This window comes from Choloepus didactylus, chromosome 12 (assembly GCF_015220235.1).
Source record: "Choloepus didactylus isolate mChoDid1 chromosome 12, mChoDid1.pri, whole genome shotgun sequence".
Lineage (NCBI taxonomy): Eukaryota > Metazoa > Chordata > Mammalia > Pilosa > Megalonychidae > Choloepus > Choloepus didactylus.
In genome coordinates, this window is record NC_051318.1 from 36,751,154 (window position 1) to 36,764,727 (window position 13,574).

Below are 13,574 nucleotides of genomic sequence, written 5' to 3' on the forward strand. Positions count from 1 at the left end.
CATTAGGGAGATTGGCCGGTAGTTTTCCTTTTTTGTAGCATCTTTGCCTGGTTTTGGTATTAGATTGATGTTAGCTTCATAAAATGAGTTAGGTAGTGTTCCATTTTTTTCAATGTTTTGAAAGAGTTTGAGTAAGATTGGTGTCAGTTCTTTCTGGAAAGTTTGGTAGAATTCCCCTGTGAAGCCATCTGGCCCTGGGCATTTATTTGTGGGAAGATTTTTGATGACTGATTGGATCTCTTTGCTTGTGATGGGTTGGTTGAGGTCTTCTATTTCTTCTCTGGTCAGTCTAGGTTGTTCATATGTTTCCAGGAAATTGTCCATTTCTTCTACATTATCCAGTTTGTTGCCATACAGTTGTTCATAATATCCTCTTATAATTTTTTTAATTTCTTCAGGATCTGCAGTTATGTCACCTTTTTCATTCATTATTTTGTTTATATGGGTCTTCTCTCTTTTTGATTTTGTCAGTCTAGCTAGGGGCTTGTCAATCTTGTTGATCTTCTCAAAGAACCAACTTTTGGTGATATTTATCCTTTCTATTGTTTTTTTGTTCTCTATGTCATTTATTTCTGCTTTAATCCTTGTTATTTCTTTTCTTCTACTTGGTTTAGGATTGGTTTGCTGTTCATTTTCTAGCTTCTTCAGTTGATCCATTAGTTCTTTGATTTTGGCTCTTTCTTCCTTTTTAATATATGCGTTTAGTGCTATAAATTTCCCCCTTAGCACTGCTTTTGCTGCATCCCATAGGTTTTGGTATGTTGTGTTCTCATTTTCATTCGTCTCTATATATTTAGCAATTTCTCTTGCTATTTCTTCTTTAACCCACTGATTGTTTAGGAGTGTGTTGTTTAACCTCCAGGTATTTGTGAATTTTCTAAGTCTCTGATGGTTATTGACTTCTAATTGTATTCCATTGTGGTCAGAGAATGTGCTTTGAATGATTTCAATCTTTTTAAATTTATTGAGGCTTGTTTTATGTCCCAGCATATGATCTATTCTGGAGAAAGTTCCGTGAGCACTAGAAAAGTATGTGTATCCTGGTGATTTGGGATGTAATGTCCTGTAGATGTCTGTTAAATCTAATTCATTTATCAGATTGTTTAGGTTTTCAATTTCCTTATTGGTCTTCTGTCTGGTTGATCTATCTATAGGAGAGAGTGATGTGTTGAAGTCTCCCACAATTATTGTGGAAACATCAATTGCTTCCTTTAGTTTTGCCAATGTTTCTCTCATGTATTTTGTGGCACCTTGATTGGGTGCATAGACATTTACGATTGTTATTTCTTCTTGCTGAATTGCCCCTTTTATTAGTATGTAGTGGCCTTCTTTGTCTCTCAAAACATCCCTGCATTTGAAGTCTATTTTATCTGAGATTAATATTGCTACACCTGCTTTCTTTTGGCTGTAGCTTGCATGAAATATTTTTTTCCATCCTTTCACTTTCAATTTCTTTGTGTCCCTGTGTCTAAGATGAGTCTCTTGTATGCAACATATTGATGGTTCATTTTTTTTGATCCATTCTGCGAATCTATATCTTTTAATTGGGGAGTTTAATCCATTTACATTCAACGTTAAAACCGTGAAGGCATTTCTTGAATCGGCCATCTTATCCTTTGGATTATGTTTGCCATATTTTTCCCTCTCTCTATTAATATCCTTTATTGTACCCATACCGAATCTCTTTAGTACTGAACCTTTCTCCAAGTCTCTCTGTCCTGTCTTTGTTTCTCTGTCTGTAGGGCTCCCTTTAGTATCTCCAGTAGGGCAGGTCTCTTGTTAGCAAATTCTCTCAGCATTTCTTTGTCTGTGAAAAATTTAAGCTCTCCCTCAAATTTGAAGGAGAGCTTTGCTGGATAAAGTATTCTTGGCTGGAAATTCCTCTCTCTCAGAATTTTAAATATATCGTGCCATTGCCTTCTCGCCTCCATGGTGGCTGCTGAGTAGTCACTACTTAGTCTTATGCTGTTTCCTTTGTATGTGGTGAATTGCTTTTCTCTTGCTGCTTTCAGAACTTGCTCCTTCTCTTCTATGTTTGACAGTGTGATCAGTATATGTCTCGGAGTGGGTTTTTTTGGATTTATTCTATTTGGAGTTCGCTGAGCATTTATGATTTGTGTATTTATGTTGTTTAGAAGATTTGGGAAGTTTTCCCCAACAATTTCTTTGAATACTCTTCCTAGACCTTTACCCTTTTCTTCCCCTTCTGGGACACCAATGAGTCTTATATTCGGACGCTTCATATTATCTATCATATCCCTGAGGTCCATTTCGAGTTTTTCAATTTTTTTCCCCATTCTTTCTTTTATGCTTTCATTTTCCATTCTGTCATCTTCCAGGTCACTGATTCGTTGTTCAACTTCCTCTAGTCTTGTACTATGAGTGTCCAGAATCTTTTTAATTTGGTCAACAGTTTCTTTAATTTCCATAAGATCATCCATTTTTTTATTTAGTCTTGCAATGTCTTCTTTATGCTCTTCTAGGGTCTTCTTGATTTCCTTCATATCCCGTACTAGGGTCTCATTGTTCATCTTTAGTTCTTTGAGTAGCTGCTCTAGGTGTGTCTCTTCTGGTCTTTTGATTTGGGTGCTTGGGCTTGGGTTATCCATATCGTCTGGTTTTTTCATATGCTTTATAATTTTCTGTTGTTTTTGGCCTCGTGGCATTTGCTGTCCTTGATAGGGTTCTTTTAGGGTTTGTAGACCAGTTGAAGTCCTTATCTCTAATTTATCAGATCTACAGCTTCGTGGAGTACACTTTCTCTAACTAACCAGCAGGTGGCGTCCACGAGCCACCTGTTCTCCACAAGCCAGATCTCCCCTGCTTAGCCTTTTTGGTGAGTGGGGGAGTGAGTCTTGTGGGGCCCAATTGGTGTCCCAAGCTTGCGTGTGTAGTTGGTGTTGCCTGCCCTGTATGTGGGGCGTGTTTCTGGGCAGTCGGGGAGGGGGGGTGGCCCTAACAATCAAATCTCCCTGATGATCCTAGAGTTTTAAAGCTACTGCAATAGTCTAATCCTTCAGTTCAGTCCTGCCACAGTTTGTCTCTGCCACTGACCCACAAGTGTTTGGTATTGGCGTATGGCTCCTGAGACTTGCAAGTGGGCCCCTCTTCCAGGCTGTGCACCCCGGGTCCTCTGTTGAGGGATGACTGTGCTATGTCACAGGTGAGTGCCGTCCCCCCAGGGCAGTTCTGGGCTGCTGGGCTGTGTTGGGAGGCTCCCAGTCTGCTCAAATGATGGCTGAATGGGGCTCTGTTAATTCACACTGCTCCCCCTTCCCAGCTCTGGGACATTCAGCTGAGGTTGCAGGGAAGGCTAATGTCCACGCCCAGTTTTGTGGTGTGTGCCTGTTATTTGAAGCACTTCCGTCACACTGGGTTGTCTGGGGCAGCTCTGGGCTATGGGGCTGGCGATGGGCAGGAGTGTTTCCTGTCCACCAGGATGGTGGCTGTGAGCGGACACCCCCCTTTTCTTGGGAAGTTGTGTTGTTTAGTGAATTTTCTCAGCCACTGGATTATTGCCTTTTGTCTCAGAGCTCTCTTATTTCTGCTCTTGACTTGACGTGCCCAAATTTCAATTCTTTGAAGCTTTCTGTATTGAGCTTCTTAGAGTAATTGTTTTAGAAAAAGCAAAAAGGATTTAAAAAAAAAAACAAAAAAAAAAAACGGCCCTCCTCAGAGATCTAATGGGTTATTGAAATGCTAATAGACAAAGCAACCAGGGCCATTAAGGAAAGGTGCCCTGGGCGGAGAGATCAGCCTTGCTTCGGGATTTGCATATGCGCCTCAAGGCCTGATCTCCGCCCTTCCCCTTTCTGTGTTCACCAGAACTCCAAAAATCCTCTGCTTTTACTTTGGAGCTTCTCGTGTTGTTTTCCTTCTATGCCCGTCTCCTCTCTGCTGGGCTGGCTGCTCTCAGAGTCTCTGGTGTCTGGCCTCAGTCTATCTATGGTTGGAGTTTGAATCAGTAGAATGAGTTTCCGATGAGAGCAGCCACTGCAATTCTCCCTTCTCCTTCCTGGAGCTGACAGCCCCTCCTCCCACGGGACTGAGCCTGGCAGGGAGGGGCGCGGGTCCCCTGGCCGCAAAAACTTACAGATTTCGGTGATCTCAGCAGTTCCACGTTTTCATGAGTGTTGTATGAAGTATGCCCAAAGACAGATTGCTCTGTGGTGTCCAGTCCACGCAGTTCCTGGCTTTTTACCTACTTTCCTGGAGGAGTAACTAAAACATACAGCTCACCAGTCTGCCATCTTGCCCCGCCTCTCACCATTAAGTTTTTGAAAACAAATTACTGAACCTATCTGGCTCCTACTCTTATTCAGTTTGTTAGCTTTGTTTTCCCTACATAACCTTTCCTAATAGTAAGAATAAAAGTACTATCTTATTTTTATAGAGATTCCCAGCTTTAAACTGGAGCTCAGAAGTTGACTTGCTACAATCACACGGCTATTAAGATATTCTCAATAACAGTTTCAAGTCACTTTCTAATCCCAACAGCAAGAAAATCTCCATTGTTTCCCTGGAATTGCACATACCCAAGCACATACCCAAGCATACCTTTTGATTAGCATCAACTTAGGAACAAGAGGAGAAACTCAAAATCAGCTGAAAACAGATCAGGGTAGCTTTAGAAGACCTTTCAAAATTTCAGCTGAGATGCATATCCATCTTCCTTCTTTATCCCTGCTACTTGCCCCCAGGCCTGAGAAATAGACTGTTCTTAAGCAGAAAGCTCAGACTCTAGGATTTAAAGAAAATGATTCCTACCATGTCCTGTCTCAGGCTCTCTGAAACTTGCCTTCCTTACAAGTCGATTTTCTAGTTGGCCCTCAACAAAGACCAGAAGGTGGCAGAAGTAGCTTCCGATAAAATTTTATAGTAGAAATTTATCTTCAAGCATTCATTCTGCTCTAACTCCACCTCGGTTTGGTTCTCTGGCTATCTAGTGTCTTGACGTTCTCCTCCTGCTATGTCAAAACCTCTTTTATGACACTATCTCCTAGTGTACCTTTTTCAATTTAACATACCCATAAATTTAGCCCTACCCACCAAAGCTGTACCTCCTCATTTAGGTTGATCTGCATTAAGTTGTTAGAAAAAGAAACATGACCTAGCCTTCAAATTGAGCGCTAAGGTGTGAATCACTGGTTCACAAACATATTCAAGCTGTCAGACATATAGAAGTGATAATCCTCTTTCCAAAGCATTTATGTAGTTAATTCCATCATAAAAAGTGGGAACAATTTTACTAACAGAAAAAAACGACTAGAGTACTATTTAATATGCAATCAAACATAAGAACAAATATTCTTAAATGTTCATTTAAAAAGTATTAAAAAGTTAGCTGTTTCTAAATTCTTCCAGTAATATTTGTTTGCTACCATGCACATGCAAGCAGGCATAAATAAAGGAAACAATTGGGAAATAAATGTAGAGTAAGAAAATTCTATTAATAAACATTTTTTTCTCCTATAATTAGGAAAACTGAAAGATAGGGGAATTCATGTATTCCCAGAAGGTAGTCTCAAAACCACCATTAACCTCTAAGGGAGGTTATTAAAAAAAACAAAAAACTGTCCTAATAGATAAATTAAGTAATAAAATTTCTGAAGAATTTCAGGTGGCATGAGGAAGAGACATTTTTTTGTGTAGGAAGGTCTTTTTAGAACACTGCTAGAGAAAGAAATGGACTTGATTCCTAAATCCTTCCAAGATGAGAAATGTGTACAACTGGTTTCTTGCCCCACTCCCTTTTCTCCTTTTCCCTCCCCTACAGTGGAAGCCAAGAATGTCTTAGAATCCTAATCATACTGCTCCTTCCCCTGAAAGTTGGGAGAAAGTCAACCTGAGTGACCCTGGATCCAGGTTGCCTTGTCTTAGACACAGATGGTCTTTAAGAATGTAATTATCTCCGGTTTTAGTGCTACTATGACAAAGGCTTGGTTGGTCTCTTTGGAGCTAAAGGGAGATATGACGAGTCAGTCTTTGGGCAAAGCTAACCCTTCCTTCAAGTCACCTATAGTCAAAGCACACAGATTTTGAAAGCTGAGAGGACTCAGGAACCATCTAGCCTATTACCTTACTTTGGAAAACTGGTTTTCAAATAATTATTTAGAAAAAGGATTTTCTATATTTAAATTTTCCACTTAACACTTACATAGAGTCACAAAAGTCATAATTAAAATCTGTGTCCCTGATCCTAGAAAGACAGACAGCAGCATCCCTTTCCTTGGAGGACGGAATATATCACCATGAACTAGTTTCCAGCCAAATTCTTCCTGGGCATCCTCCTAAAAAGGGAATGAAATCAGTTTAACTTTCATGTTGTATCACCAGAAATATTAGACAGTTTGTTCACTGTTGAATATGCTGTTAACAGAAAATTAAGAACAAAACTCATACTTATTAATATTTATTTCAAATTTGAAGTAATAAAGCTTGATTCATGGAACTTTATATGGCTTTCTTGAGTTGTCTTTAAAGAAATGTTGCCTATAAACAGTTATTGAGAAACTTTAAAAAGAAATACAATGTGATAAGTACCTGCTTCTACTCTAAGTCAAGCTTTATGATCCAACTTGATGATTTACTTTTTAATAACACTCTATTTCAATCTACATTAACCTCCCAAATAAGCAAATGGTATTAGCTCTCATAGGTACTTCACAGATAAAATAAACTTTGTTGTAAAAATAATAAATTTGTGCCACCAGCCCAAACTGGTCCCCTAATCTCCAGACACACACATATATATATATATGACTACCTAATCAATAGCTCCACTTGGCTGTTTAATAGACAACTTGAAACAGAATCATCCATAACTGAGCCAATTTTCTTTCCCTACCTAAACCTGCTCTTCCTACAGTTTCCCCAAGTAGATAAAAACTCCATTCTTCCCAGTCCTTCAGGCCCTAAAACACTGGAATCATCCTGATTCCTCCCTTTTTCTCCACACCTTGTATATAACCTTTTTTTTTTAAATCTTATTTTGAAATAAATTCAAAGTTACAGGAACAGTTGCAAAAACAATACAAACCCCATACACATCATACCCCGACACCCCGCCGATACCCCGATCCATCAACTTTAACATGCTGTCACACCGCCATTTCTTTCTTTCCCTCTCTCTCTTCCTCCCTCCCTCCATCTCTCCCTATCTATCACCCATCATCTATTGCTCTGTCTTCTGAACACATGAGAGCAAGCTGCACACATCCTTGAACAAACACTATAATTAACATATACAATTCCCATGAACAAGAACCTTCTTTTACACAATCCTGTTAAGCGCAGCTAAGAAGTTCAAGAAATTCAACATTGATACAAAAGTTTACATTCTATATTTCTTTTTTTTCCTTATGTCCCAACGTGCCCCTTTGAGCCTCCTGTCCTCCATCCTCAGATCCCATCCAGGGTCATCCTTGGCATTCAATTGTCATCTATTTAGATTGTCTTTTTTTTTTTTTTTTCCCAACTGTGGAAACATATATACAGCCTAAATCTTCCCATTCCACCCCCTTCCTAGCATTCCATTAGTGGGATTAATCACATTTAGAATGCTGTAATGCTATCACCTTCCCACCATCCATTACTAGAAATTCCCCTTCACCTCAAACAGCAACCCTACACTCATTTCTGAACTCCCCATTGCCCCTTCCCCCACTTCTCATTACTCATACTCTACTTTTCATCTCTATGGTCATATTCTCTGATAATTTCCTTGTGTTTACTATGGGACTTAAATTTAACCTCTTAAATCCATAACAATGTTGGTTTTCTTTGATACCAACTTAACTTCAGTAGGACCTGTAAAATATGTTCCTACACTCCTCCATTCCACTGCCTTTATATAGTTCTTGTCAAATATTACATATTTTACACTGAGTTCAAAACCACTGATTTGTCATTAGAGTTTATGTATTTTATATCCTGCAGGAAGTAAATAGTGGAGTTACAAATCAAAAATTATTGACTTCTATTTGTATTCCATTGCGGTCAGAGAATGTGCTTTGAATATATTCAAAAAAAATTTTTTTTTTAAATTTATTGAGGCTTGTTTTATGTCCCAGCTTATGGTCTATTCTGGAGAAAGATCTGTGATCACTAGAGAAAAATGTAGTGCCCTGGTGATTTGGGATGTAAGGTTCTATATATGTCTGTTAAAATTCTCTATATCTCTCTCTCCTTTCTTTGTTTCTCTGTCGGTAGGGCTCTCTTTAGTATCTGAGGTAGGGCACGTCTTTTATTAGCAAAATCTCTCAGCATTCATTTGTCTGTGAAGAATTTAAGCTCTCTCTCAATTCTGAAGGAGAGTTTAGCTGGATAAAGTATTCCTGGTTGGAAATTTTTCTCTTTCAGAATTTTAAATATGTCATGCCACTGCCTTCTTGCCTCCATAGTGGCCGCTGAGTAGTCACTACTTAGTCTTATGTTGTTTCCTTTGTATGTGGTGAATTGCTTTTCTCTTGCTGCTTTCAGAACTTGCTCCTTCTCTTCAGTATTTGACAGTCTGATCAGAATATGTCTTGGAGTGGGTTTATTTGGATTTATTCTATTTGGAGTCCGCTGGGCATCAATGCTTTGTGTATTTATATTGTGTAGAAGGTTTGGGAAGTTTTCCCCAACAATTTCATTGAATACTCTTTCTAGACCTTTACCCTTCTCTTCCCCTTCTGGGACACCAATGATTCTTAAATTTGGACGTTTTATTTTATCTATCATATCCCTGAGACCAATTTTGATTTTTTTGATTTTTTTCTCTATTCTTTCTTTTGTTCTTTCATTTTCTGTTCTGTGGACTTCTAGAACGATGAGTCACTGTTCAATTTCCTCTAATCTTGTATTATGAGTATCCAGAGTCTTTTTAATTTGGCCAACAGTTTCCTTTATTTCCATAAGATCTTCTATTTTTTTATTTACTCTTGCAATTTCTTCTTTATGCTCTTCTAGGGTCTTCTTTATGTCCTTTATATCCTGTGCCATGCTCTCATTCTTTGACTGTAGTACTATAACAGCACCAAGTACTGTGTCTCCTCCGACTGTTTGATTTGGGTGTTGGGATAGGGTTCTCCATATCGTCTGGTTTTAGCAAATGCTTTATGATTTTCTGTTGTTTTTGGCCTCTTGGCATTTGCTTTCCTTGATAGCTGTGATCTTCCAGGACCTCTGCTGAGGGAAGGCTGTGCTACGTCACAAGTGCGCGCCTTCCCTCAAAGGAAGCCCCGGGCCACCAGGCCATGCAGGGGCGTTCCCAGCCTGATGCAAAAATGGCTGAATGAGGCGTCTTAACCTCCCCCCGCCTTTCGCACAGCTCCTTCCCAGCTCCAGGACAACTAGCTGTGGTTGCACCCAAGGCCACTGCCCACGGCTGATATTGTGGTGTGCGTAGGGTGCTGTGGGATACACTCCCCATCAGACTGGGTTTCCTGGTGCGGCTCTGGGCTGTGGGTACAGCCCCAGGCAGGAGTGTCACCAGCACACCGGGAAGCCGGCTGCAAGGGGTGCAGTTTCTTTCTCCTTTTGGCTCTTCCCTCTGTCCCCGGGAAAATCAGCAGCAGGTGTGGGGAGGGCTATCCTCCATGCCAGACACCGAGGCGTTGGCTACAGCCCACTCCTGCAGTGCTTCACTGCATGGTTATCACTGCCGTATCCGCAGCTGCTCCCAGGTTTTTTTTTTTGTTTTTTTTTTAAAAGAACTAGTCCATCTTCAAACGCCAACCTGCAGTTTCCCCACACCACAGTGTGGCCGCGGGACTTTCAGCCGGTTTACTTGCTCGTTTCAGAATGCAGACTCCCGGATTCACCAAGTACATGGCCTCTGCGGATTTAGCAGACCTTGTCCAGCTGGTGTATCGCTGGAAGTGGTATTCTGGGTCACTTTCTGGTTTTTATCTAGTATTTTTCACAGAGGTGTTTTTTGCCTTGTCTCACCTAGCCGCCATCTTAGGTTCTCTGTATATAACCTTTTAACAAATTGTACAGCTCTCTTCAAAATATATCCAGGACCCAGCAATGGCTTCCTGGTTCAAGCTATCACCTCTCACTTTGCTACTGCAGTATATACTAAACTGATCTCCCTGTTTCTCCCTTTGTACCCACATTCAGTTGACTCTCATTTAGCAGAGAAAGGAATGCTTTTAATATGTAAGTCAGATTATGTCACTCCTCCTTATCCAGACCAATGGCTTCCCTTCTTTCTTCAGCAAAAGCAAAAATCATTCTGGTGGCTTGCACAGTCCTACATGATTTGGCACCTCCCTACCTCTCTGACTTCATCTCCTACTCATGCTCCCTTCATTTCCTCTGCTCTAGCTACGCTGTTTCTTGAATGCTCCAGGTATGGCCTTGTCTTGGGATCTTTGTAGTTGCTGCTGCCTGCCCTGGAATGCTCTCCCCTTTTCCTCCTAATGTGTGCATGGTTCACTCCTTCATAACCAGCAAGTCTCTGCTCAAATGTCACTTTATCATTGAGGCCTTTCCTGAGGAATGAATATACATGGCACACTGTCTTTCTTACATTACTTGATTAATTTTTTAAAACTTTTTTGAAACACAGTTGCAAAAACAATACAAAAACCAAACAGTGAACTCCAACCTATATGCCCTACCCCAGATATCCAGATCCACCAACTTTTAACATTCTGCCATACTTGCTGTATCATTCCATCCATCCATCCATCCATCCATCCATCCATCCATCCATCCATTTATCCGACCCAAAATTTTAGTGTTCTCAATAGGTTAAAGACTGGTTATACAGATACTCACTGTATTAGTTAGGGTTCTCCAGGGAAACACAACCAACAAGAGATATCTGTAAATATAAAATTTTATAAAAGTGTCTCATGCAACTGTGGGGATGCACGAGTCCAGATTATGTAAAGGCAGGATGCAAGAGTCTAAATTCCATAGGGCAGGCAGCGAACTAGCAACTCCAATGAAGCTGTTTGATGAACTCCTCAGGAGATGCTGGCTAGCTGAAGAAGAAGTGAAGATTCTCTTTCTCCCTTAAAAGTCTTCAAATGATTGGATTAAATCCAGCTGATTGAATCCTCTCATTGCAGAAGAAACACCCTTCATTGACGTAATCAGTCACAAAAGCAGTCAATGGACTGATGATTTAATAAACCAGCCTTCTGGTTTATTAACCAGCCACAAATGTCCTTGCAGTAAAGGTTAGGCCACTGCTTGCTTGATCAGACACCTGGGCACCATCACCTGGCCAAGCTGACACATGAATCTAACCATCACAGTCCACCCCTTATCAACTTGGCAGTTATACACGTCACCTTAAACCATACTTAATCTCTAAATAGAGCACAATAACAGACATATATTTCACTTAACAATACAAAGCTGTCCTGCGTACAATCGAAAACATGCTAAATCTCTCCAGAACAGGGTGCAAGTCCTTGGATAACACCGACTCTTAAACTTGATTTCCTATAACTTAAATACTATAAAATGAACAATACAGCTTATGTCATATGATAAGGGGAAAAGACAGAGAAGGAAACAAAGGTATTTGCCTTATGGACAAACATACTCATAACAAAACATTAAGAAATATTCATGCCATCATAGTCCTCATTTCTGTAACTGGTCATGTGGTCATAGTTCATATTTATCAATACCTTCTTCCACTACCTATTCCATGTTCCCTTTACTCTCAACAAGCACTTCAGCTGGCAATGGTTCTTTGTCTGGTGGAGTGACCCAAACCTTCATTACTGAAGTTTCTTGTACATTGGTAGTCCTGCCTGGATTTGGTGGTTGAAGTTTTCCATTGACTTTTATCACAGGGCATGGTAGTACTAAGAGACACCCTAGGGGATCTCCTATATTCCAGGAAAACTCTTCTTTACCTCCATTGAATATGTGCTCTGCTATTTCCCCTCGATAGTCAGGATCAATCACCCCAGCCATACAGTAATCCCCTTCCTTGCCTGTTGATTCAGAGGCATGAGAAGCCCAAAGTGGCCAGGCAGCAGTCTTAACTTCCAGTTCAATGGAATTATTGTTGTGTCTCCTGGTGGAAGCACTCCTCCTTTTGGAACTAAGACTTGTAGACCAGCAGAGCTTAAAGTTGCAGGGACAGGAAATAAAAATTTTCTTAGCGGATCACTAGGAGTGATACTGAGTGGCACCAATCCTGTTTCCACCCCTTGATTCCTGGGCCCGTGAATCCTGGCTATGGGAGAAACAGCACCGAGTGGATGCTAATTTGGAGCATACGCAGCCTCTTGGAGAACACTGCCCCAGCCCTGCAAGGTATTGCCACTAGTTGGTGCCGTAATTGAGTCTTCAACAGGCCATTCTACCGTTCTATCAACTCAGCTGCCTCTGGATGATGGGGTACATGGTAAGACCAGAGAATTCCATGAGCATGTGCCCATTCCCTCACTTCATTTGCTGTGAAGTGGGTTCCTTGGTCAGAAGCAATGCTGTGTGGGATACCATGATGGCAGATAAGGCATTCTGGCTGGGGAAAGAGGCTAACTGGTATCTACCAAACCCATCATCTTATCCACTTGATTATTAAAATCTTCCTCTGCTGAAGTCACCCTCTGGTGAGCATGTCCCACAGGGGACACAAATATCTTCATGTTTTTTGCCCACTCAGAAAGGTCTATCCACATACCTCTTCCCTAGACTTCTTTGTCACCAACTTTCTGATCGTGTTCCTTCTAAGTCCCTGACCATCCAGTCAAACCATTAGAAACAGCCCATGGTTAAGCATTCTGTCTCTAATGCCAAACAGCAGTCCAAAAGCTGTTTCTCAAAAAGAGAGTAATTATCTGCAGATGGTAAAGCTTTATACTCCAAAATCCTAAGGGCCTGCATTGTGCTTCTCCTACAGAAGCCTGCCAAAGGCTCCAAACAGCATCTCTATTTGCCACTGACACTTCCAGCACCATTGGATCAGCTGGATCATATGGTTCAAGTGGCAGAGCAGCTTGCAAGCAGCCTGGACTTGTTGCAGAGCCTCACCTTGTTCCAGTCCCCACTCATAACTAGAAGCTTTTCTGGTAACTCAGTAAATGGGTTGGAGTAGCACACCCAAGTGAGGAATACGTTGTCTCCAAAGTCCAAAGAGGCCAACCAGGTGTTGTGCCTCTTTTTTGGATGTAGGAGAGGCCAGATGCAATAGCTTATCCTTCACTTTAGAAGGGCTATTTCGACATGCCCCACCCACTAGACACCTAGAAATTTTACTGAGGTGGAAGGACCCTGAATTTTTGCTGGATTTGTCTCCCATCCTGACATGCAAATGCCTTACCAACATATCTAGAGTAGTTGCTATTTCTTGCTCACTAGGTCCAATCAACATGGTATCATCAATATAATGGACCAGTGTGATGTCTCATGGGAAGGAGAAATGATCAAGATCCCTGAGGACAATGTTATGACATAGGGCTGAAGAGTTGATATACCCTTGAGGTAGGATAGTGAAAGTATACTGCTGGCCTTGCCACCTGAATGCAAACTATTTTTCATGGTCCTTACTAACAGCTATTGAGAAAAAAGCATTTGCCAGATCAATAGGTGCACACCAGGTACCAGGGGATGTG

The 13,574-nt window shown here is 40.9% G+C and overlaps 1 protein-coding gene across 1 annotated transcript in view; it reads right to left on the bottom strand.

Moving 5' to 3' along the window:
* Window positions 1–13,574, bottom strand: part of TM9SF2 (transmembrane 9 superfamily member 2) — a 93,811-nt gene that overhangs the window by 23,472 nt on the left and 56,765 nt on the right. Inside the window, exon 10 of the mRNA XM_037799839.1 lies at window positions 6,158–6,290. Within this exon, the coding sequence (XP_037655767.1) occupies window positions 6,158–6,290 (133 nt within the window). The remainder of the gene's footprint in view (window positions 1–6,157; window positions 6,291–13,574) is intronic.